We start from the raw sequence: 27,181 nt of genomic DNA, 5'->3' as shown, positions 1-27,181 counted from the left end.
TGTGTCAGTGGTTTTCCTCTCCATGAGGCACAAAGGTTTCAACTTTGGCTGAAACTCAAACCGTTCTTAGTGAATAGGTTTTGGGACTTCATAAAATAAAAATGCAAGAATATGTATATTGTTTATGAGTTAAACAGTGATGGGATCTGTCCATACGCTAGAGATGGGAAGACTGGGGGGAGGTGAAGCAGACATGTCAGAAGTTGGGAACCACTGTTATGCTGCACATATGGTTATCTAAGAGACTACTAGCATACTGTGTATCATCATGTCTTTTAAACTCCAAAGACATAATGTTTCAAGATGATCACTGAGCATTTCTAATTATTCTTTTTCTTAACCTTACTATCTTTTAACCTTGATTCCTTAATTGGTACTTACAGACCATGAACTAACTGTGGAAGTGTGACTTTTAAGCTCATCCCTTTCCTACCCCAGTCCCCTCATCTTTTTTATCTTCAACTCACATGTATTTTCCTGGTTATTGCAAATTAAAGTCTGATGTGTAGACATCTGGTAGAATTTGCAAGCAAAAAAAAAAAAAAATGGGGGAGGAGAAAGAGATTGCCATTTTTTAAAAATAAACTATTTCAATATGTTTTGAAATGTATAGTTATTTCAATATTGAAATGGACTCCTCAATATATTATTCTTTGTTTTGAAATAATTATATATTATCTATTACCTTAAAATATATTAATGTGATTAAGCCACAGACACAGTACCAATTCATGTCTTTTTCTAAGGTCTGCATATAAAATTAATAGTTTTATAAAGTGCTTTTAATAGAAAGTAAACTATCTGTGGCTATCAGAGAGAGCGTTGCTATTAATCTTTTAATTATTTTTGAAATTACGCTCATTTTAGAAAGTAAATTTTCATTTTATTTAAATACTTCTTTAGCATAGCAAAATCAAGTTTTACACATTGGGAGACATTTTTATTAAATTCAGATCTTTTTAATATAGGTGAAACACTTAACCATTAAATAATAAGGTTGGTAGTTATTAAAATGTTCTTTTTTGGAAGTTTTCCATTTTTGTGTCTGAGATATTTTATCAACTTTTATTTTCCTTAGTTTTACTAAAATACACACAGCACAACACCCTTGTATAATTTTGGCATTTTGTTTTTCTTTTCCATTTTTCAGTAGGAACAGGTATTCTGTGGCTTATGCAGCTCAGAAGCCTTGGCTATTAAATGCTACAGTAGAAGAAAATATTACCTTTGGAAGTCCTTTCAACAAACAGAGGTAATTTTGAATGTATAAAATTTAGAACTAGGGGCGCCTGGGTGGCACAGTCGTTAAGCGTCTGCCTTCGGCTCAGAGCGTGATCCCAGCGTTCTGGGATCGAGCCCCACATCAGGCTTCTCCACTAGGAGCCTGCTTCTTCCTCTCCCACTCCCCCTGCTTGTGTTCCTTCTCTTGCTGGCTGTCTCTCTCTCTGTCAAATAAATAAATAAAATCTTAAAAAAAATTTAGAACTAAAATGAACAACTATTTCTAATTCTTATGTTTGGTCCATGGTTTCTGGAACCTTTATAGCCATGACTTCCTTTTTTCCCTGCTTGCCTACTTCCGTCCTCACCACCAGGTCTTCTGAGTCAACTTTTTAAACAGAAGTCTTACTGGAAGTCTCAGCCCATCCTATACATTTATTGAGAACAACTTGTACACCAAAACTAAACAGCTGAAATGGAATTACGGGGGGGAGGGGAGCCGACAGGGGGAGTTACTGAGATTATTGGTAAGTAGAAGGAAAAATCCAAGGAGCAGAAGGAAAGTAACTGGTGGAAAGTAGAGGAAGAATGTGGAATCTGAGAGGTCTAGTTACTGAAAGCAGTCAGAATATGCCATCTCTCAAACATCTTTAAGTACCACCAGAGTGCACAAAGGCATAACCCTTCCCTGAAGCCATCATCTCGGGGCTGGGTCTTAAAACCCAAAGTCTAACCTCGAAAGTTAAGAATTAGGTCAAGGGAGATCAACTTACTTAGTAATGGAGGCTCTCCTAGAGTAACAAAAATTTATTTGACAATAAACCAATGGATTTCAAAAAAAAAAAAAAGAGAGAGAGAGAAAGAATTAGGTCAGGGGAGAGGCATGAAAAGGGGCGGGAAAAGGAAAGCAGATAGTGTGGGAGGAAGAACCTAAATTACATGGGATCATTTGGGGCCTGGGGAGCAAACCAGTCAGAAAAGGATTTATGTGTATTGACAATGGCAAACTAGATTTCAAATAAAAGCTGAAATGATGTAGCGGAGTGCCTTGAAAGCCAACTGGATATAATTCAGCGCATTCTGGGGAGGTACAGTAAGTTTTAGAAAGGGGAATAACAAAGTAAATGCGATGTTTAATCTGGAAGTGTAATGGCAGATACATACAGGATGACTCTGAATAATTAGCAAGGAGTTATTTAGACATTTGTTGGAATAATCTTCCAGGCATGCCGTGTTCATTGCCTGAACTTGGGGGTGACTGCAGAAATAGGAAAGAAGCGATGGTTGACAGAAAACCATTCTAGAATAAGAATGGAAAAATAAGAGCAAGGAGAAGAGGAGGGATTACTCGAGAATGACTTTTTAATATTTTAAGACTAGGTAATTGAGAAAATGAAACTATGGATATTTTCCCCAGCATTCCCTATCTCCATGCTTCCCTAAACTTCCAATTTACCATTTCCAGTCCCAGCCTTAGAGCTATTTGAGTATCGTCAATCCTCAACACCTTCCATTTCTCCTCCCTTCTGCATGCATGACCATATGCACAGACACCCACCCACAACCTGTTTCAGTTCTAGTGAGCCTCCTGTTGTCCCTGAGTTGCACCATGACCTTTTCACTTCGTGCAGTTCCTGAAGCTTCCTTTCCTTCATTTTCCTCTGGGCAAATTACAGCTCATCCTTCTGGATACAGCCTATGTGTTACCTCCTTTGCAAAGCCATCACTGACTTCTCAGAGTGGTCAGCCATGTCTATGTATTCTAGGAGCATTTTGCACCTATCTCTGCTGTAGGGCCTAAGGAGATCCATTTTATTATAGGTTTCTTTGTCAGTCTTCTGCTCCATTTAGTAGTTTTGTAAGAGTGGGAACCAATATCTAATTCTCTTTGTAACTACAAGCCTACTGTAGAGGCTAATCTGTACTAAATTATTCAACAAATGTTGTATTTTGGCTTCCAAGATACTGAACCTGGGACTTACTTTATGGGCAATATATTAATAGTGATCTAAAAATTCAAAATAATTTCTCCCAAAGGTACAAAGCTGTTACAGATGCCTGTTCTCTTCAGCCAGATATTGACTTACTACCTTTTGGAGACCAAACTGAAATTGGAGAGAGGGTGAGCTATGTATAGTTTAATTAAACAATAAACAAAAATCTAGAAAAGTCTTCTGGTTGTCTTTAACCTTTAATGGAACATAATGAAATCTGAGAGCATAGGGGCTGTGTGTTGTCCTAGTGACAGATTCCAGAAACAGCAGCACAGGAGCTTTAATGCCACTCTTAAGTATTTGTTGTGTAACCACCATCTATGTAACATTATGCTAGCTACTAGAGAGTTCTTAAGGAATATAAGGCAGTTCCTGCCTTTGATCAGATGTATTTTTCCTTACTTGGAGTTGAAATTGAGATTGCTTCCGACTTCTACTCTTGTCAACATCTATTTATTCTTATTAAGGTGTCCTTTTTTTTCTTTGTGTAAACACGTTTTATGGTGATGTCATACTATTCTGAGTAGCTAAAAAGTATTTATGCCTGTATATAATCTTCATAACATTTTGGCTAAAATTTTTTCACCCTTATAAGTTTCAAGTACTGGGCAAAAATTGTATGCATTATCTACGTTTACAGCAAATTTGTTATATCGGTGTTATCATCATCTGCATATTGCAGCTGAGGAAACTAAGCTGAGAAATGTTGAAGAACTTGCCCAGTTAGTGGTGTAGCTGGGATTCAATTACCTCTGTAGTCTGTGTTCTTAATGGCTATTCTTGATCATAGCGCAGTACAGTATTTAAGAGTATGGACTTAACTTCTCTGAGCCTTAGTTTCCTTGTGTATAAAGGGAATGATACCTATATGTTGGAATTGCTATAAGGCATAAAAGAAATAAGGGATGTAAAGGCATTCACACAAGCCTAGCACATACTAAGTGCTCAGTATAGGTTAAACATTTTTATAATTAGTACTTGATTATAAAATTATATTGCTATATAGTTCTGTTGAACATAATTGGTAATATCAAATTTAAGAAGTATATGTTAAGAAAACTACAGACACAATTCACAAAACTAGTAAAAATTTTAGAGTTACTTGCAGTGTTTAACACTCACTATGTGTTTGGTTATTGATGCTTTTGTACAGCAGAGCTGTCTATCAGAGTGAAAAAAAAGATTAATATTACTAGTCAAAAATTATCTTAATATAACTATAAAGTAGACAATTTTCATTTCATCTTACCAATGTTATCTCAATTTGATTAATAAATTACCATTAATGTAGATTTTTTTAAAAGAAGTTCGTATTTTAAAGAGAATTTTTAACCAATAGATCATTTATTATTGGAAAGGGTGTTATGTTTATTGTTATTTCTTCTCTAGGGCATCAACCTGAGTGGGGGTCAGAGGCAAAGAATTTGTGTGGCACGAGCTCTCTATCAAAATACCAACATTGTTTTTTTGGTGAGAATGACCTTTACTTCTATTTCATTTTTCCCTCTGAACAAATGAGCCTTTAAAGAAACAAGTCAAGTAACCAAAAGAAAGACAGTTTAACTTCTGAAATCATAAAGAATGTGAAGGAAACAAAATCCCATAGTAACCACCAGATCAACACTTACGGTTAAGAGCTGGGGTATCCAAATTGGTGTCCAAGTGACTTAGGTGCCCTAAATTGTTGCTTATATATGAGTTTCATAACCATGAGCCTCATTAATGAAAAAGTCTGTATGCTATTGGATCAACTGGACAGGATCATATGTCTTCTCATTTATATTTGCTGACAAAGAAAGAAGGACTAGAAAATGTACTCTTGGTGGACAGAGGGCTAAGTAGGCATACTGCTCCATTCCAGTGGTGTACAATTCAGGCTGTGTATGAGCTTTGACTGTGAAACTTTCTAAAACTATAGAAATTTTGGTACCACTCCCAATTTACCAAATCATAATTTGTAAGGGCAGAGTCTAGAGTCTGAGTCTTAAAAAAGCTCCTTGGATAATTCTCATGTGTATCCTGGGTAAAAAAAACTTGGTCCTACCTATGGATCCATAAACAGAATTTGAAGATTATGTTGATTATGAATTTTGCTCCAGTTTGGTTCCTCCATCAGGAGGTAGCCAAAATAACTTAACTTACAAGTATGTATATTAGAGACCAGCAGACTGTATAAATGCATCCTTCCCCTGCCTTCTCCTTCTGTGCAATTATTAACCATTTATAAATCTGGTTTCCAGACTTACTTTAGCATTTTCAGTCCATCTAATATCTAGAAGCTCTTCAAAAAGTAGATTGGTTTTAGTTTCCCACTAAATTTGGACCTACTGCTGGGGATAGGAATAGAATTTGGACATACTGGATATTCACTTCAGGTTAATATCCCTAAGAATACCTGTCCCCAAAATTTTCCAGAAAAACATACCGTTAAAACTACAGCAGGATCTAGCAGTAAATTATATAAATGTAAATCCCTTTCCCAGTGGATGGACCCACAACTGGAAATGACTTCTTGAATTTTGGGATCCGATAATGGCTGAACCACCTGAAGACAAAATGACTCAGGAATCTGAAAGAGACCAAGGTTCTCTGGATGTAGTATTCTATCCCTGTTCATTCCATTGCCTTCAATTTAACGACCCTTACTTATTTCAGTTGTAGAGTCATGGAATTCAGAGAAGTCATAGGATTAACTTCCTGTAGATTCCCATCCATTCATTATGGGATGACATTTCACATCGCCTCTAACAGCTTTTTGATGACTCTCTCCGAAGACAGATTGCTTAACTTCAAGGTGGAGTTGGTCAGTGTATGAATTTCCTATTGCTGCCATAACAAATTGCCATAATTGGTGATTTAAATAATATGTATGATGTGATGGTTCTGTAGATTAGAAGTCCAATATGGATCTCACTGAGTGAAAATCCACGTGAGCAGGGCTGTGTTCTCTTTTGGAGCCTCGAGGGGAGAGTCCATTTCCTTGCCTTTTCCAACTTCTAGAGGCTGCCCACACTCCTAGGCACATGGCTGCCTTCCTTAATCATCAGAGCCAGCAACTCTGTATCTCTGACCATTTTTACTAGTCACATCTTTCTCTCTTCACAGCTGGGAAAGTTCCCTTCTCTTGAGGATTCATGTAATTAGTTTGGACCTATCTGGATTATCCAGGATAATCTTCCAATCTCGAGGTCTTTAATCTTAATCATATGTGCAAAAGTCCCATTTAGCCATGTAAGGTAACATATTTACAGGTTCTGGGAATTAGGGCATGGACATCTTTGGGAGCTGTTATTCTGCCTATCACAGATAGCTCTTATTGGAAAGTTAATATGTTATTAAAATTTGCTTCTGTGGATTTTTCATTAATTGGTTTTCCTTCTGTTTCTGCAGCAGCATATATTTCTTTTATGCAGCCATATTCAAATTTTAATATTACTTCCACAACTTGCCTTAATTTACTTTCTTCTAAGCTAAGCAAGCTTAGTATTTTTAATTCTTCCACAATAATATAATTTCTATAACTTTTCTTAATCCTGGATGTTATAGTGTTCGTCAGAGTCCCTTTGAAAAAGTGTCTTCTAGATGCACTCCGGTCAGCTCAGATAACCGTAAAATTATTGAATCTTATGATCTAAATATTATATGTATTTCATTGCAACCTGAAATTGAATAATACTTTGGCTGCAAAAAAATACTGTCAATGTGTTTTAATAATTACCTCAAAATGATATCTTACTCTTCCATTGTTTAAAAATTCCCAAAACACTCAATATTATCCTTTCTGATTCTTATGAGTGAGGGTAGATGGTATCCCCATGTTAGATGAAGAAGCGTATGCATAGAGTGCCTTACCCAAGGACTAATGACTAGTGAGTGGCAAAGTCTGGGCTAGAACAGCATGTCTGTTGAGTATTGTTTTTCTGATCAGTTAAGATTCTCTGGTATTACAAAGTATATATTACTGTCAAATTACTACCTGTATTGTCCTGTTTTCCCCTTCCTTTTGCCTTCCCCCCCTTACTTCCTTCCCTTCCTAGCTTCCTCCTTCCTTTCCTCCATCCCTCTCTTCCCTTTTCCAACCCTTCCCCTTCCTCCCTTCCTTCCCTCCTTCTTTCCATCCATCAATATTTAGTGAATGTCCTCAGTGCCATCTTCTGTGCTGGGTAGAGGAAAACAAACAAGAAAAAGACATTACTCCTATCTTTAAGGACCTTGCGCAAATAATTACTTGGATGATGTTATGTTTTGCTTTAATTAAACTTTCTCACATTAGCCTTTACACAATATCAAAGCCAAACGGAAACATCTTAATGATCTATCAAGGATATCAGTTATTTTTGAAGCTTTATGGCATCTACAAGTGTGCTGTGTGTATCAGTGAATATATTTATGTTATTTCCAAAAGTATATCCATGCAAAGCCTATACTACTTACACATATTCACTGGATATAGGAAGAATGTATTAGTGAGAACTGTATACATGTATATAAAAATAAATAATATGCTCTTGAAAATGAAAAATTGTTTATTCATTGAATTGGTCTTTTGACAAATTGTCTTGCTTTCTTTAAAAGAAGTATCTCCTCAAAATATTAATATACAAACTGAATCTTAAGGAATGATTCCCAAGCCACCAAACTTAGATTTTTATTAAGTTGTATAAAAGATTACATTTGATTGTAACACCAAGATACTCCATAATGAAGCTATGGCACATAAATGATAGCAACCACTCTTAAAGGCTTCCTTTGATGTGGGCGTGATTCTAAGTACTTTATACACATTAACTCACTAAATTCTCAGAACAATCCTATTAGTTTTGGCATTATTGCTATTATTATTATTATTATTATTACTATTATTTTACTGCTATTTATGGATAAGGATACTGAGGCTTTGGAGGATAATTTATCCAAAGTCACACAGTAATGGAGAAGCAAAAATATAAGCCCAGATGGCCTGATTTCATGGACTGTATTCTTTTTTTTTTTTTTTAAAGATTTTATTTATTTATTCGACAGAGATAGAGACAGCCAGCGAGAGAGGGAACACAGGCAGGGGGAGTGGGAGAGGAAGAAGCAGGCTCATAGCGGAGGAGCCTGATGTGGGGCTCGATCCCATAACGCCGGGATCACGCCCTGAGCCGAAGGCAGACGCTCAACCGCTGTGCCACCCAGGCGCCCCTCATGGACTGTATTCTTAACCACTGTAGTCTGCCTTATTAAGAGATCCCTGGAAGTCACTAAACTCTCACTGTGTTGCTTAAAGGGGATTAGCAAAGTATTAATCTACCAGGACTTTATTTAAAAGAAAAATAATAATAAAACAACACTTCTAAAACACTTTACAGAGATTTTTACCATATTTTATTTAATCTTTGCAACAATTTTATGTGCTGACAAGTCTCTTTATTATCCCCATTTTGCAAATGAAATAACCAAGTTTAGAAAATTACCCAGCAACAGAGAGGTGGAGTCATGACTAAAATTTGAGCCTCTCAACATAGAGATAATGGACTTTCCATTTGCCTTACTGTCTTAAACATTTAAAGTCAGAATTTTATAGAAAACCAAACTGAATTTTTATTAAAAATTCATTTCCAATTCATGTCCTATTTCTGTGTGAAAAGTTGTCAGAATTATTGGAATAGGTTTGTCTGTATCACAAGGAATTCTTAGGGTTTTATTGGAATCAGAGGCAATAGGTTGTTTCAGAAACAATCAGATTACCTCTACGATCATTACCTGATTTTCTTTTTTTTCTTCATTCTTTTTTTTTTTTTTTTAAGATTTTTTATTTATTTGACAGAGAGAGACACAGCAAAAGAGGGAACACAAACAGGGGGAGCAGGAGAGGGAGAAGCAGGCTCCCAACGGAGCAGGGAGCCCAATGTGGGGCTTGATCCCAGGACCTCGGGATCACGCCCTGAGCCAAAGGCAGGTGCTTAACGACTGAGCCACCCAGGCGCCCCTCATTACCTGATTTTCGAAAGTCAATGATTTGTTGGTAGCTAAGTTTTGGTCATTATATCCTTGCTGCTTTATTGGAAATGGAGATGGAGAAACCTTTGTCAGCATAACCTGATACTGGTGGTATTTTTCCACTTCTGTGGAAACATTGCTTTATCCCACATCACTTTCTATTGACACCTGAACTCTCCTTTTTAAAGTAATTCTTAAGTTCCAGCATAAGTTCTGTGTTAAAAGAAATTCCATATATTATTAGTTTGTCTCTCTATCACTTATCCAAAATCTAACAATTAGAAAATTCAAATAAGAGAGTTGTTTCTTGTTATTAAAAGAAGCTAAATGACACATAAGAAGACGATGTCTGTGATGATTCAAAAAATAAACTCACTGGACGGTAAAAGTAGCTAATTCAGGATGCCTGGGTGGCTCAGTTGGTTAAGCAGCTGCCTTCGACTCAGGTCATGATCCCAGGGTCCTGGGATCGAGTTCCACATTGGGTTCCCTGCTCAGCAGGAAAGCCTGCTTCTCCCTCTCCCTCTGCCTGGCGCTCCCCCTGCTTGTGTGCTCTCTCTCTCTCTCCCTCTCTCTGTGAAATAAATAAAAATATTAAAAAAAATAAATTTTATAAAAAGCTAATTCAATCTCCTATTCATACTTCTTCTTGGAACATTTCAAAAATAATGTTCATTAAGATGATCCAGAGGTTCTGAAAGATTTTGAAGTATCTCCCATGTCATCCAAAGAAATTTCAGGACAATCAAGACGATTGTGTCGCTAAGCCCATTTTGTTTCATTACCATGTTTAAAATATATACACACACATTAAGACATATATGTATATGTGTATATATATGTGTGTGTGTATAATGATATCGTTTTATTAACTGAAATATTACATTGTCCAAAATGTTGCATTATTTAAATGCTTTAAATAAACGAGATTACAGTAAGCATGTCTCTGTTGTTAAATGTATTCCCATAAAAGCCGTTTGAAGACATTAATTAAATCACCTCTTTATTCATCACTATGAAATCGTAGACTGATATTTTAAAACCTATTATAATTTTAAATCACCCTTCAACTATCTAAATGCCTTGCTAATATTGATTTTCATACAGGCTATTCCTAAGTACTTTAATAAAGTCATCTTGCTTATAGTTTCTGTTGATGCAGGCAGAGATTGATGGAGACTTTTGTGAAATTATTGAGCTAATCATATCACTAGTGTAATGACCACATACATGCATTTATTCTAACTTCCAGATATTAATTTCTATCTCAATAGAAATTGTTTCTATTTTTCACTGTCCAGATAATTAGCCAATGCAACTTATCTGTATATACACTATGATTGTGCTTACTCGATTGTTTAGAAATTTTTCCCCAATTGTAATTTTTAAATATTTCAATATGTAACCTATGTGTAGTAGAATGAGTGGACTTCTTTTTTGGTCCCATAAGACAAAGTAAAAATTTGTTTCGTATTGCATGTATGGGGAACAGCAAAGAAATAAGTATAATGAAGACATTTATGAATTCCTTTTTCATTGTTCTAATCACTCTTCCCAATTCTTTGCCAGAAAACTCTACCATTTTCTACTGCTTTGTCTCTGAGTTTCTTTTATCTCCTGCCATGAGTAGTGCTTCAACTGGTGATTATGTATCTCTTCACCATCCTCCCTGCATGTCACTTTGCTTTTTTAATTCATCGTTTTCTGGAAACATTCCACTTTTCTCTAGTAGTTTCTAGTTTTCTTCTATTAAAGGATTCCAAAACGTCAAGCATCTACTATGATGCTGTATATAACATTATAGAAACAAAATGTGTGTCAAAATAATTAACAGGAATGTCATCACGGTCAATTATTTCCTAAATGTCTTAATCACTTGGTACATAAAAACTTCCTTTCTTCCCAAGACAATTGTTTGTCAGTTCAGTGGTAGGTATGATATTCTTATAGTTATTACTATTAATACTGAAAATACAATAATAGCTGTCATTTGTTTAGTGTTTATTATTTACCTGGTACTATACCAAGTACTTTATTTGTGTTGTCTCATTTGATCCAATGAATATTTTATGCTTTTTTTACCATATATTTTCAAGCCCTTGAATATATCCATAATAACTGTTTAAATGGCTATTAATTCTTACATCTGCATCATCTTGAGTCATAGTTTCTACTGACTGCTTTTTCTCTTGACTATGGCCCAAACTTTCCCATTATTTTATTTATCTATTAATTTTTTCTGTATCCTGGATATTGTAGGTGATATATCTAAATTCTTACATTGTCCTATGATGATAGCTGATTAGTTCTAGCAAAGGTAGTTAACATGGCTAGAATCAGACTCCACCTGGAGTTTCTTTTTTTAATTGAAGTATTTTTGACAAATAAAATATATTTAAAACGTACAACATGTCATTTGATAAATGTATACATCATGAGAGGATTCCCACCATTGAGTTAATCAACACATCCATTACCTCACATATTTACATTTGTGGGGGGGGGATGCAAACATAACATTTGGGACACTAGAGGTGAGAATCTCCTTCCAGGGAGATATTGGCAACTTGGTTTTATTGTTAGAATAGGATGGAAAGAAAAGACAGGGGAAGTGCCCAATAGCTCTTCAGGAAGGATCATAATCAGCACCGTTCATGCTAATTAGAAGTTGGACCCTCTGGTAGCAGCTTGTAAAGTATGCAGTCAGACTCCTTCCAGGGAGACTTGGTAAAGGGCTTTTTTGTCTGCTTTCTCTGTGCTGAGACCTGGAGAGATAGATGTGGTAAGTGCTCATGTGCCTATTACCAACTGCTTTTTGTTTCCTGTATTTCTGTGGGACTTATCAATGCAAGCCCCACTGGCTTTCAAAGCTAAGTGATTTGGAGGCCTGTCCCTTGGGTAGCAGCCATAAAAGTTGGGGAACTAGATGTATGTATGGTCTCCATCCTTCACTCCTCAGAGAGAAGCTGGGAGTTGGGGATTCCATCCAATTGTATGGTGCTGTGCAGAAGGTGATGTTTGTGGTGAGAGTGTGTCTCAGCCTTTACTACCTTTTAGATGGGGTATTTTTTTAGTTTCCCAATGTGTAGAAGTCACTCGACTAGTTTCTGGATTTCTCTCAGAGGGAATTGCTCTGTGTGTAGCTGCATAGTCAGAGCACCCATGGGAGGAGGGAAATTTAGGAGCCTTCTATGTCGCCATCTTGGTCTGGAGTCTATGCCCATTTTTATTATCTAAATTTCAACTAGTGGAATTATTGTTTCATTCTTCCATTGATCTATTGTTAAAGGTTGTCAAGAAGTGTCATTTTTTGAGCTTGAAGTTCTTATATATAATAATACAAACCACTTGGGATATTGTTATTTACTTTTTAAATAATTTTTAAGAGAATAGTAATTTCAGTAATTTGAAAGAGAAAACAAAAGCTTCACTTTTAATTTAATACCTTTTCTCAACAATTTAAATGTGGACAGAGTGTTTTTTTTTAATAAATTGGATGTTAGAGATAATTTACTCTTATTTATATTTCTACTTTCTAGAGAAATTGAGTCATATCAAGAATATAGAAATTGTTTCCTCTTCTCTCCATTTTACTGGTTGTAGGATGATCCATTTTCTGCCCTGGACATTCACTTGAGTGATCACCTAATGCAGGAAGGGATTTTGAAATTTCTCCAAGATGACAAAAGGACACTTGTTCTTGTGACTCACAAATTACAGTATCTAACACATGCTGACTGGGTAAGAGTTTAAAAGAAATTTCATTAATTTTAGTATTACAGGCATATAAGTAAATAGGGAGATTAAGAAATGCTGTCTGAGATAAAATAATTCATTTGGCCAGTTAAGGGTTTTTGTCACAGTTATGCTAATATGTACTTTCCCTAGATCATAGCCATGAAAGATGGAAGTGTACTAAGAGAAGGGACTTTGAAGGACATTCAAACCAAAGATGTTGAGCTTTATGAACACTGGAAAACACTTATGAATCGGCAAGATCAAGAATTAGAAAAGGTAATTGCTCATAAGTCAGAAGAGTTCAGAGTCCACTTTAAAAGAGTCATGAATATACTGTATAATTATTAAAGATTCGTTTAAAGTGGTATTACCATTTAATATTGATGATATAATGGTCCTCATTTGAAACCCAAAGTAATTGTATATTTATATGTCATTAATAAATACGCTACTTTGGGGGCACCTGGGTGGCTCAGTTGGTTAAGTGCCTGACTTCAGTTCAGGTTGTGATCTTGGGATCTTGGGATAGAGTCCTGGGTCAGGCTGTATGCTCAGTGGGGAACGTGCTTCTCCCTCTCCCTTTGCCCCTCCCCCCCGCTCATGCATTCACGCTCCCGCTCTCAAATAATTAGGGGCGCCTGGGTGGCTCAGCCATTGAGCGTCTGCCTTCGGCTCAGGTCATGATCCCAGGGTCCTGGGATCAAGCCCTGCATCTGGCTCCCTGCTTGGCGGGAAGCCTGCTTCTCCCTCTCACACTCCCCTTGCTTGTGTTCCCTCTCTCGCTGTCTCTCTCTCTGTCAAATAAATAAATAAAATCTTTTAAAAAAATTAGATAATTAAAATCTTAAATAAATAGGCTACTTCGAAACAATATAATTCTAATGATACCTTTTGGCGGAAGTGCTCTCAGGTTTTCAGAGAATTTGGATTTGAATTTGAACTATATTATAATTATATGTTTATTCAAATGTTTATATCATTATTTTATCTTAATTTTCCTTCTATGTATCTTATTTTCTTCATCTGTAATGTGAGGATATTTTCATTCACCACCTGCAAATTGAGGGTCATGGACAAAACAAAATCTTAGATGATTTTGAAAGAAGGAAGAGCTGTGAGCTGTGGGTGAAGTTGTTAAGCATGCCTGGAATAGGGCTGGGGAGTGAAGGAAGGTGATCAGAAGGAAATAACAATTAACTTTTATATTGATATACTTTTTAAGTTTAAAGCCTTTTTTTACGTGAGCTCATTTGATTTTCACAAACCCCGAGAAAAAAGCAAAGAAAATATGGGAAATAAGTAAAGAAAATATGATCTCACTTTTGTAGGTGAGAAAACTGAAGCCCTGTAAGATGTATAGTACATATTATAAGCAGTACTATTTGGACTTAAACCCAGGTCTGTATTCAATGTAATTCCGGTATAATGTTATGCATGATATATATATATATATATATATACACACATATAACATTGAATGAGGTGATAACCGAGTCGGAGACCAGACTGAGCAATGAAAGCACAACTTGTGGTTGAGAGGTGAAATTGTAAATTGTGTTAGTAAATTTTTTTAATGTTTTTTGAGTTGTGAATAGGAAGTGTCCAAAAGTTGGTACTTCTGGCCAGGAATCAGCATTATAAAATGAAATTTTTGTATCAGCAAATTCCTGAGAATATCAAGAAATTAAAATGCATTATTTTATAAAAGAATAAAAGGATCTATGTTTCCATAGAGAGAGGAAGATAAAAAGTCAGACAGACCCTAGGATTGCTCTGTCTTCTGTGGATTTGCCAAAGATCTCAAAAGCAAACTACCTAAGAAAGAAAAAATATATGTAAAAGTAGAAGTTTAAGTAGAATAGGACAAATCACAGAACCATTGAAATGAGGATATTTACCCCAAAAAATTACAAGGTACCATCAGCAAGTGCCCACTTAGGAATTATACTGTGAGAAACTTGATTGGGGTAGCTCCAAATGACATTTTTTTACAGTGACCTAGATGCCAGGGACAAAAGAATATGATGTAAGCTTAAGGAGTGGGGCCACTTATGGTTTACTTTGGAAAGAAGATCTGGAAAAAAAAAGAGAGAGAAAGAGAGAAAGAGAGCGTTGTTGGCTTGATTTTATAGTGATTCTGACTGTTAAACAAGCCAGGAAGAAAGTCCATTAAGTCGTATTTAGAAATGAAGTGATCACTTGAGATAGCATAGCTCTATAATTAAAGACACATTACAGGGTTATAAATCAGCTGGCAGAGATATGAAGCAAGTTCGGGTGTGGACAGAGCAAATGCAGTTGTGAGGTTGAATAGAGGCCAGCAGAAGCCAGAAGGAACCGTGCACCTGTCCAGAATCCTCACCTGGGTATGGAGGGAGGTTACTGCCACCTAGAGAAGGGCAGGCACTGGAGATCTATCTGAAGGGAGGGCGAGTCACACTGGGGGGGGGGGGGCGGGGATGGGGAACAGTTTCTTGTTCACTTTGTTGTATGGCAGGGTCGGGTGTTTGCCAAGAGCACTGGTTCTCAACCAGGGTCTGGTTTGCTTTCTAGGGGACATTTGGCTACATTTAGAAACATTTTTGGTTGTCACAGCTGGTGGGCAGGTGCTACTAGCCTCTCGTGGGTAGAAGACAGGGCTGCCGCTAAACATCTACAGTGCAGCCCCCACAACAGAGTTATCTGGCCGAAATGTCAATAGTGCCAAGATTGAGAAAGGCTGACCTAGAGCCAGAGCAGATCAAGCAAGCAGAGAAGGCCGGCGAAACAAAACATCCTGTCCCTGGGCTTTAGACACAACTGTCAGTTTAAGGGCTAAGGTGTCAACAAAAGAATATGTTACAAGGATAGCAATGAAAACTACAAGAAGGAGGAAGAGATAACACTTTGAGCTGATTTAAATATTGTTAAAAATTCTAGCTTGGATGACACCATTATCTTCCTAATATTATTAAGCAAAATAAACTAACATCATTTGATGTCTCCTCCCCCAGCCTCCAGCCCTCGCCTCGATCTGATCCATAACAGGTGTTCAAGAAATACTTTTTAGACAAATGAAACGAAATTCACATTTACTTAAGCCAAATATCAATGTAATTTAAAATATTTAACCTGTAATGAGCTTAATCGGAGCATTTACTTATAAGAAAAATGAATAAAGATTTTTTTTAAGTATCTGAGATGTTCCATCTTTTGCTCACATAGCAGGGAGAGTTGAACAAGGACCAAATCTGCTGTTTTCCAATGTGCAGGGTCATTTCATTTTATTACCCTGTATGCAAAGGATCGAGTCAACTTTAATTTCGTATTTAATCTCATGTACAAGCTTTAGTTTTCCTATCATTAGGCAAAATTAAAAGCCGATATGAAACTGTCTCTGAAAAAAATGCTATTCAAGGGAGGCTTTAGCTTTCATTCTTTTTAAACTAAGAATCTGGAAGCAATAGAGCCTTCTAGCAAGTCTCCTAAATCACACATATTGTATAAGGCCAAAACGAAAACAACAACAACCGTGATCACTACCTAGAGACTGATCACTAAGGGTTTATTTGTTTATTGATGTAACAGTCAAACTGTGATTGTGTGTGTGTGTGTGTGGCGGGGGTGGGGGGTGGGGGAGTGGGTGGTGACCATATACAGAAAGCCCTCAATTTACCATAGATCCCAAAAGTTTGTGGGTCAGTTGTTTGGAACTCAGAATTCATTTCCCCATAGAAACAAAACTACGGTTAATTTCCCAAAGGGTCCTGCCTCAGCTGATTTAACCCACAGTGTATCAGAACTGATACTACCACTCCAGTTCTGAAGCCAAGGAGAAGAGGGTGTTGGAAGCAGAGGAGTAGAGAAAATGAAATGCTTCTCCCTGTCTTGAGCATGCAAGACTGAAGCAACCCTGAAAAATTCACAAAGTTTGTTTAGGGCACATTTCCCTTCTCCTTCTGCATATTTCCCCCTCCTAGGGCTTTCTCCTAAGTTGCTAGGCACCTAAGTACCCTCATTTTTCATTTACTTCAAAATTACCTACCTTCCTTCACTGCCTCTTGAAGTCTGTTTCTTTTGTGCAGCTACCCTAGTGAGATGCTAAGGAAACTCACTCTGATTAAATAATTTTTTATAAGAGGGGATGAGTGATAGTGCTTGACCAAGTCTAGAACTGCATGCATTTTTGAAGGAAATTATTTATTAACATGAAAAAATCTTTAGTTAGAGAGTTACAGGGAGTATCTCAAAGTGGTGTAAAGATAAAACAAAGGTGGAATTATGCCTTAAGGAGGTGTCTCTGCTCCTGGGGTTGGTGCCATTGTGTTGTTGCTGCTTGCCCTGGCTTCTTACTGCCCAACACCTCTAAGCTCAGAAACCTTACAAACCTTAGATGTTGCCTCACAACTACTCCTACAACAGGAGTTGTGTTTCTCTAGAGAGAGCAGAGAGGCCAAGACTGGCAAAGATAACTAACGATTGGTATATGTGGGTCACTGATGGGTAAGTCAAAACCTTCCTGCAGCTGTGAGCTCCTTGAGTGATGACAGCACGGTGTTTACTGTAGGATATGGAAGCTGACCAAACAACTCTAGAGAGGAAAACCCTCCGAAGAGCCATGTATTCAAGAGAGGCCAAAGCCCAAATGGAGGATGAAGACGAAGGTAGATCTTTTTCTTATATCTGAAACATTCAAGTGGGACATGATTGTTTTACCTTGGCAACTAATGCACGAGTGTGCCCTTGAAGAATAAGAAGCCACTTTGCAGGAAGAAAAGAGCTAAATAGCTCTAGACCTTCATTCATATAAATTGGAAAGTTCTAGTAGAATGACCAAATCAAGTTATTAATAAAATGCCAGTCCTTCAGAAATAAGCAATAAATGGGGAATATGAAGAAAATACTGTTTTGAAATATTTATACTTGAATCATTCAGTAAGTCCTCATGGAATTTTCATGACGATACAGCAATGAAGAATAAGAGAATTCCACAAAAGCCATTTGTTATGTTTCAGTTTTCCGGATCTAATAAGGTATAGTACAGAAAAAAAAGATTTCTTGGAAAATTGAGGAATAAGATGAAATAATTACATTGCCTTGACATTTGTTGCCAAGAAGTTTGTAAGATAAATCTCATTTAAGTCTGTAGGGTAAATGCACTGTACTTCATGTTTCTTATGTAGTTTTTGCTTAAGACTGCATTTCTACAAGCCAATTAAGAAAGAGAGAAAATTGTAATTTCAAGCCAAAGAACCAAATTGTGCTACCTTTATATTTCAGATGATAACTATTCAGCATTTCAATAAATACTCATTGAGAGAATGAACGAAGGAACAAATGAATGAATAGATTTCACACTTCAGGTCCTCAGATTTAAAAATATTTTTAAAGATGTCTGGTGCTGTAAACAGACATCAGCCTTTGGAATTTAAAACCAGTTAGTTTTAATGCACTCTAAAAGTGGAGTCATCCCCAGTTACACTTTCCACTGTTTCAGTGGTGAGTATATGGCTGGATACTCTACCCTGGGCTTGTTGTGTTAATCCACTCTCTCAGGCATAAAATAAGGTAGTACTACTTTCTTACAGAATAAGATGACATAATGCATATTAAAGAGCCCAGTATGCTACTATTTATTTCCCACTAGGTTGCTATTCCTGGTCCTAGTCACTATGTCTGTTCTAGCCACCAGGAAGGGAAGACAGGAAGTAGTTGCACATACTGTTCCTAACTCTTTACAATTGGCCAATTCATTACATGGACAGATGAGGTACTGGGAGAAGGACGAAATCTTGTCTTTAGCTGGGCAGCCATAGGCAAGTTGAAATTTCAGTTAATATGGAAACAAAGAATGGATGTTGTGGAGACAGCTAGTAGTCCATAAGTATCTAGCTCTTTCATCATGCAGATTTCTAATCCTGTTCACACATGGAACCTACCCTTACCAAAGGACAGATTATCTGAGGTATGTTCATTTACCGCATCCAGTTCGAAATACTAGGATCTTTGGTGATGTTCAGTTTTCCCATAGTATCCATATTTAGATCTCTGTGGTCTGATAACCTGTAAATCAAAGTCATCTATCTTTCCTACCCACAACCTGCGCAATATATAGTAGTGGAATATGTAACAAGATAACTGTAATGAAAATGGTCTTGGAAAAGGAAGGGATGGGAAACGCACGACAGTCTCCAGACCACACAGTCAAATTTTGCTGGTGAGGAAATGCCGAAATTCCATCTTCATAATGGAGTATGTTCTTAGGATAACCATCTTGGAGTTTCCAGATGGTTTAAACATCTGAGAGGAACTCCTTGACTATTGTCCTCTGTCCTCTGCCTTTGCTCTCTGGAAGGTTTCTTCTTGCTCATTCTCCTCCATGACCACATCTAAAACGGACCATAGAGAGCAAAGATTATGCCCTCTTGGGCAATCCACAAATTTCAGAGCCTATTTCCTTCTGGTGAAGTTTTACAAATACAGAAATATAGAGTTCAAAAAATTGTAAGTGTTTAGAGGCCAGACCTGTGGTTTTATTGGCAACTTGGTTCTTTTGATAACTTTGTAAACTTCTAGTCTACACTTCCTGTCAATTTGATGTGTAATAAATTGGCAAATGATCTCATCCAGACATAGATGTTGCTTATTGTTTTGCTCACTCATTCATTCACTTTTCACCAATTTTTTAAATAAGGTTTTTCCCTGCTAAAAGCATTTAAAATTTCTAAAACTAACACTTGTATTTCTATAAATCTGAGGGAGATTTTTACATGCTTTTTTGTGAGATAATACAAATTTTATCTACCTGTTGACTGAGGAAAGCTTAAACTAATATTTTACATGCAGAAGAAGAAGAGGAGGAAGATGAGGATGATAATATGTCCACTGTAATGAGGCTCAGGACCAAAATGCCATGGAAAACCTGCTGGCGATACCTTACTTCTGGGGGATTCTTCTTGCTCTTCCTGATGATCTTCTCTAAGCTTTTGAAACATTCAGTCATTGTGGCCATAGACTACTGGCTGGCCACATGGACTTCGGAGGGCAGTATAAACAATAGTGGAAAAGCTGATCAGGTAGAGTGAATTCTGTTTTCAAATCATCAAGGAAATAAATGTTGAGATTAACAGTGATGCTCTTTTATTTAGTTTAATGTTAGTAGTCCAAATGTCATAGGATTTTTGTAATGATTCAGTAAGTTAATTAGAATACGACCTGAAATGGAACAACCTGTCAAAATGGAATCTATTAGGATTGCTTTTGTGTTTTAAAGCTTATCATAAGAGACATTTAAAGATAATGTTTGGATTTGGATTCAAAGGAAGTATATGCCCATGATAGTGTGTGTGTGTGTGTGTGTGTGTGTGTGTGTGTGTGTGTAATTTGTTGTTACTGTTTTGGTGGTATTGATTTTGACTACTGACGCCAATGTGTTGGCTGGTCATTCTGAGATTAGGGATAGGAAAGATGAGCTCTACGGTGTAGAAAGCCAAGAATATTTCAAACCTGAAAACAGACTCTAATGCTTCATCTGCCCTTAGGCAAACCTTGGAAGAGAGTGAAGGAAACAAGTAGGAACATGGTGGGGTACTGTCTTTAGTGTCCAAAAACTGGACTCCTTCAACTATCTAAATTGATGCAAGATAATGAAGTTGAAAATACTGTCTGACTTTGAATCATTTTGTGTTCTAGTAAGAAAAAACTGATAATTTCATATGTGGGTTTTTTGGTTTGGGTTGCTTTTTAGACCTACTATGTGGCTGGATTTAGCATACTTTGTGGAGCAGGCATTTTCCTCTGCCTTGTTACATCTCTCACTGTAGAATGGATGGGTCTCACAGCTGCCAAAAACCTTCACCACAATCTCCTCAATAAGATAATTCTTGGACCAATAAGGTAAAAAAGTAATTATTTTTTACTCCTCCACACAAAATCATAAAGACATGCATCTTTAAATTTAAGCGAAATGTGAAACTTTAGAGAATGTGTTTAGCCTTTTAGCAAATAAATAACAATCTTCTCCTTTTCCTGACTCTAAGATGTCCATTAGCAGTGCTCAGGTTCCAGATAGTTTAGTATTATCATACATTCCAATCTGTTTATTGCCTAGATTCTTCGATACCACCCCCCTGGGACTGATTCTCAATCGCTTCTCAGCTGATACAAATATCATTGATCAGGTAAGTGCCTGGGTTACTTCCAAGTTCAGAAACAATTTTTTTCAGTATAAGCTAAATAACATTTAAGATAAACCATGATTCCTATTAACAACGAGGATTCCTAAAACTTCAAGCCTATATACATACTTATCAATCTTATATGCATAACTAATTTCTAGAATAAAAACTTAAAGGAAAATCTTAATTTGAAATAATTCATGCATGTAGAAGAGGATGCTTAGAGAATCAGCAGGAAATAAAGGGAAATAGCAAGGAATAAACTAATATTTAATTTTTTATTATAGAAAGGAATCATTTTGATCAATGTTGTATCTCCATTCACAGCAAAATTCTTAAAAGTTTAGTATTGATCCAGAGTGTCTCTCAGAAGCAAAGGATAGAATGCCAAGCTGTCTTAGATGTCCTTTATTTCAACTAGATTGGCTCTTTAATAAAAAAAGCTTTAGATGGTGTGATATTTCAGAAAATATTCCAGGGATGCCCAGTTTAGTTTTAGATCCCTCAGCCTCTAGAATTTTGTCCTGAAATTAAAGTCCTAAAACTCTAAAATTGGATCACTCCAAGAACAGACCCCTTAGGATGATTGACAAAAGAATCCATCAATTCCAGCACTTGTCTTTTCTGACTTTTCGGAATTACCTTCAGAATACCAAATTACCCTCAGTTTAGGAAAAGAATGCTTAATGCATTCAATTAAGTAAAAAGTATACTGAAAAATTTTGATGTTTTCTTTGGTGTTAGTCACACTGCATCCAAAACACTTCATAAGGAATACGTATGGGAAAAGAAAAGACAAAACAGTCCTTATTTGGAAGATGATATATTTGTCACCTAGAAAGTCCAAGACAATTAGCATAATAAAACACCAGCTAGAAAGTTCGGAAGAGTATCTGCATAAGATATAGGATATAAAATTCAGTAACTTTCTCCACTCCAATTAAAAATTAAGTGAAAAATAAATTCTATTCATAATGATAACAAAAACAAAAAGAGAGAGAACCAAATAAGAAGAAAAGAGATACAACAATCCTGGAAATCCTAAAAATCCTGTGTATATAGAGAATTCCCCTATCAGATACCTAGAAAACATTATAAAAATAAAACACTCTGGTGATCACAGAAAACAAGTAGATCAAAAGAACAAAATGGAGAACTCAGAAACACAAGCATATGGAGAGATTTAACACAGGATAAGTGTGGTATCTGGAATCAGTAAGAAATGATTATTTTTTCAATGAAGGATGTTGGAACAATTAACTACCCATAAAATACAAAGCAAATACATATGGAATAAAGATAGCCATATAAAAACATAACACTATAAAATGTGGGAGAGTAATTTTAGAATTTTGGGGTAGGAATTAAGTAAGACACAAAACTCTGAATAAGGAAAAAAGCCAACGGAAATGACTATATAAAATTTTAAACTTCTGTTGAGTTAAAAGCATCAAAGTCAAATTTAAAATATAATAGAGTAACTGGGAGAAAAGCTGGCAACATATGTAAAGCAAGAGGAAAACATCCATAATCTATAAAGAGCATCTAAAAATCAACAAGGAAGATAAATAATCCAATCAAAAACATGTAAAGGATATGAGCAAGCAAAATACAGAAAATTAATGTATCTGTCTCACAGAAGAGGAATAGTTAACTATGTTTTTAATAGTATGCAGCCATTAAAAAAAGGAGAGAGATTTGTATATTGTAACATGGGAAGATTTATAGTCTATCTTGTTCAGTAAAATAAATCAAGAACACATGGGCGAATAAGATTTATAGTATAGTACCATAAAATCCATAAAATCCCCAAGATAAATAGACTGACAGACTGACCAATGATAAGTAGATAGGTAGATAGATGAGTAAAATACTGAACTAAGGAAAGTGAGTGAAGTTGAAGGAGTGAAGGCTTGCTTACAATGAAAATGTTCATATACTACTTTAAGAGCTAATTATATAACTTAACATGAATACAAAGTGAATATTTTATTTCATTGTAACGAATATTTTCTTTGAGCTAAAATATTTTCCTTTCAAACTACCTTCTTAATAGCACATCCCTCCAACTTTGGAATCTCTAACTCGCTCAACACTTCTGTGCCTGTCTGCCATTGGCATGATTTCATATGCCACCCCTGTGTTCCTGGTCGCTCTTGTGCCTCTTGGGGTCGCCTTTTATTTTATCCAGAAATACTTTCGAGTGGCGTCTAAGTAAGTAAAACCAAGTTCTATTCATTTTCAAAAGCCTATACATTTGATTTGCTGTGATCCAGATTTGCTGTAGTGTTTTTCAAGATTAGGTATGGAATTTGGAAATGCAACCTATTTTTAACATGATAAAACCTATATTATATTTCATTTGGAGCTCTATTATAATTGTTTCTGTAATTGGTTGTCTAAGCCTTGGACATATATTAACATGTGGATTGACATGTTGAGTTTTGAGTCCACAAACTGTGCCAGATTTTTCATGCTATCGTCCTTTTTCTGAACATGACATTGACAGAAAACTTGTAAAACCAAACACAGTTCCAAAGGGTAAGTAATTCATGTTGTTCTATTCCACAAGTGGGGAGAAAAGATAAAATATTGTAAAATGTTAAAACGCATTCTGTAAAAATCTAGAAGAATTTAAAAAGGTTAAAGAGATAAGCCAGAGTGATGATTAGAAAAGTAGATAATCTTGAATGTTTGATAGAAGAGCTGTAACTCTGAGAGATTAGAACTTTCCAGATTGGATCATTTAACACGTACTTGAGTACCCAGCCAAATATAAATGAAAGTAGCCATGAATCTTACATTCTTCTATTAATATAAGATTTATCATTTGCTGAGATGTACTGTACTTAAATGAAATGTAGTACCAATTGTTTTAAAATTTCCAGTTTAGCTTTGAAGCCTTGCTATAAATAGTACAGTAAATTTTATATCATTGCAATAATCACTTTGTTGCAACAAGCACTCAGTAAGCATTACTGTGTTGAAAATAATTGTGTGAGCCACGTGGCAGGTGAAGAGATCCACCTGACAAGAACCTGTTCTGAAAAAACTTAGTATCTGTGGAAAATAAAACATAGATAAGGTAATCCTTGGGTGTGGATTAAGTGCTGGAATAAGAAGGTAGATACTGAGTTTATTCAGTAAACTGAGAATATTTAATAGGACTTGAGTGCAAGGAAAATGATGAAAAATTGGGGAAGGTAACAAGAAAAGCCAAGATTGTAGTTGGGAACCTCTCAATATATCATATAACATTTTTTTAAATTTAAAAAATGTGGTTGTTTCTCCATTTTGGCTATGATTTAGGGTCCTTCAAATGTTAGAGATCTGTATTAAATCTAGAATGTTTTTCATTCCCAGCCTCGTCTGCTTTTCTTGTAGCAAAATAAGACCAAAAGGGAGAAGTTAGTCATGAGTTCAGTCTTTCATTTCTTCTGGTGTTATTGCTGCTTGCTGGAGGGGCAAGAAGTTCAGTTATTCATTTCTGTTTTTCCAAATCTATCCTTGTCTTCTTACCACTAAATATTACGGTCATGTCTTACTTCAGTCACATACTCATTTGGGCCTATTTTTGCCCCTTTGCAATACATATTGAGTGCAAAGCCCAGACAAATATTCCTAGTCCATTATAAATTGGAATTGCACATCAAATAAATAAATAAATAAATAAATAAATAAATAAATGGAATTGAGAATTTTGTTCATTATAAGAAAGAACAATCTGTTATTAGCATTGGTAGTGACTAAAATATGAAGACGATCTTTTTTAAAAGAGATATATTTATTTATTTTAGAGAGAGAGAGAATGAGTGGAAGGGGCAGAGGGAGAGAGAATCTCAAACAGATTCCACGCTGAGTGCAGAGCCCCATGTGAGGCTCAATCTTGGGACCCTGAGATCAGGACCTGAGCTGAAACCAAGCATCAGATGCTTAACTGACTGCGCTACCCAGACACTGCATGGAGATGATCACTGTTAAAGAATGAACACTGATAATGGATTATCAACCATTCTTATTTGAAATTCTTCGAGAGTGAACAATATGATCACGTGACATTAAATTTCACGGACAAAAAACCCTTTCTTGGGGCGCCTGGGTGGCTCAGTCTTAAGCGTCTGCCTTATGCTCAGGTCATGATCCTGGAGTCCTGAGATGGACCCTGTATCTCATTGGGCTCCTTGCTCAGTGGGGAGGCTGCTTCTCCCTCTCCCTCTGCCTGACACTCTGCCTACTTGTGCTCTCTCTCTCTGTCAAACAAATAAATAAAAAATCTTAAAAAACCCAAAACCTTTCTAGATGTTGAGGCTCTGCAGGACTCACTCATATTGAAAAGCTCAGGCAACTTAACAGACTGTTTTGTAAACACCAAAAGGAATTAAAGTGGGAGACAGGAAATGTCATGGAATTTGGAATCTCTGAAATTAAAGACCTTATGTGTGGTTAGCTCTGCAAGGAAGTGTTTCCTACTTACAAGAATACAAGGTCAAGCTGTACCCTCACCTTTTTGGTTTCACAAAATACAGTCCTATAAACAAAGGTTTCTCCTTCCTAATTTTTTCCCTTCATTACAAACCTCAAGTGTAGTGACCACCTGTTACTTGGTCAAATTGACAAATAGCCACTTAGTTTTATGTTTAAAGTAGCAAACTACTCACATTCCTTCATATTCACTTTCCTCCTCCCCTCTTTCTTTCCCTTCCCTCTTTCTTTCTGTCTCCTCATCTGCAGTTTCTAAAGTGGACAAATCCATTGTAGAAACTCAAAAGGGATTTGCATTTTCTGTGGCACTACACAGGCAGCCCAGAATGGCCCAAGTTAATTGTTAAAGATTATGTAACAGTATAATTCAGTTGACTCTGGAAGGTGAATATTGATGCTGCAACTCTAAATCCTCAGCCCCAAAAACCTAAAAAATGGCAGAAAAAAAGACTGAAAAGAAAAAAGGGCTGTTTTGAAACATATGGTATAACTCTTAGCCTTTCTTCTAGAAATGCTAGCTTATGTGGCTTAAGGAAGTGTTATCATCAGTAGTGTGCATCTTTATGAAAAGGATGATTCAGATGATGGCCCACCAAACATTCATTGGATAATATAATATATATATATATATATATATATATATATATATATATGTATATATATGTATATATATATAATGTTTCTTGGAGGACCTATGAGAAAAAGTTCTGTGAAGCATGGAGGCAAGGATTCAAACTCATTGTGGCTAAGGGCAGACTCATTGTCTTTTTCTTCAAATTCCTTTATTCTCTGTCCCCCATCCTGATAAATAATATGGTCATTTGTCAAGTCTGCTAAGCGAGAAACAGCAAAGCCATATTTTACTCTTTTCTCTTATTCGCCCTGCTACGATTCATTAATTGTTGCAGTTTAGAAGCCTACTTTTGGAAGACTACCTCACAATCCTTCCCCTGTTTTAAATCTCACTGGCATCCCAGCAATTCAGAACTTTAAAAAAATCTGTTGGACTATACTAACTCACTCTCTTGCATCCTTTATAGCCTCCCAAGTCATGTTGCTTAAGCATAGCCTGATCATTTTATTTCTGATCTTCAGTGATTTTGTCCAAGCCCCCCAGGATCCTCCACCACCTAGTCCCACCTCTCCTTGATACAGCCTTTCCCCACTTCAGCCCTCGCAAAGGATTCTGGGCACCAGCCAGATTGAACCCACCAGGTTCATTAGTCTGCTGTGTTTGCTCTTATTCCCATAGCTGGAATGCACTTCTTGTCTGTTTTATTGAAGCCCTCCTCAAAGCTTAAGATTTAGCCTAAATTCTACCTGCTCAAAAAAATATTACCCATCTCCTAGGTATGAGTTAATCATCCATTCCTCTGTGTCCCCATAGCAGTTTATTATAGTTGTTACACAAAGCAAGTAGTTTTCTTTACAACACAGTATATACTTGGCCTGAACCAAAATTCATTATGTACTCATCTTTCTCTTCCTCTTTAAATTATAAGTTGTTGAGGTTTTTGTTAACTGAGTTCTAGAAGAAATTAGTGACAATGACAAGTAAAAACCCTAACTTAGGATGGACATAGTAGCCTCTGAACCCGAATGCATATG

The 27,181-nt window shown here is 36.3% G+C and overlaps 1 protein-coding gene across 19 annotated transcripts in view; it reads left to right on the top strand.

Annotated features, from left to right (window-relative positions):
• ABCC9 (ATP binding cassette subfamily C member 9) overlaps positions 1 to 27,181 on the top strand; it is a 127,891-nt gene that overhangs the window by 69,647 nt on the left and 31,063 nt on the right. For all 19 annotated transcript variants that reach the window (XM_048216493.2, XM_048216507.2, XM_048216496.2 and 16 more), the window contains 10 exons: positions 1,151 to 1,252; positions 3,259 to 3,343; positions 4,605 to 4,685; positions 12,801 to 12,938; positions 13,086 to 13,211; positions 17,482 to 17,578; positions 19,761 to 19,990; positions 20,662 to 20,810; positions 21,025 to 21,094; positions 23,148 to 23,305. In XM_048216493.2, coding sequence (XP_048072450.1) covers positions 1,151 to 1,252; positions 3,259 to 3,343; positions 4,605 to 4,685; positions 12,801 to 12,938; positions 13,086 to 13,211; positions 17,482 to 17,578; positions 19,761 to 19,990; positions 20,662 to 20,810; positions 21,025 to 21,094; positions 23,148 to 23,305 — 1,236 coding nt within the window. The remainder of the gene's footprint in view (positions 1 to 1,150; positions 1,253 to 3,258; positions 3,344 to 4,604; positions 4,686 to 12,800; positions 12,939 to 13,085; positions 13,212 to 17,481; positions 17,579 to 19,760; positions 19,991 to 20,661; positions 20,811 to 21,024; positions 21,095 to 23,147; positions 23,306 to 27,181) is intronic.

This window comes from Ursus arctos, unplaced genomic scaffold, assembly GCF_023065955.2.
Source record: "Ursus arctos isolate Adak ecotype North America unplaced genomic scaffold, UrsArc2.0 scaffold_26, whole genome shotgun sequence".
Classification (NCBI taxonomy): Eukaryota; Metazoa; Chordata; class Mammalia; order Carnivora; family Ursidae; genus Ursus; species Ursus arctos.
The sequence above is the reverse complement of the archived record's forward strand: the minus strand, read 5'-3'. Positions and strand labels throughout refer to the sequence as shown.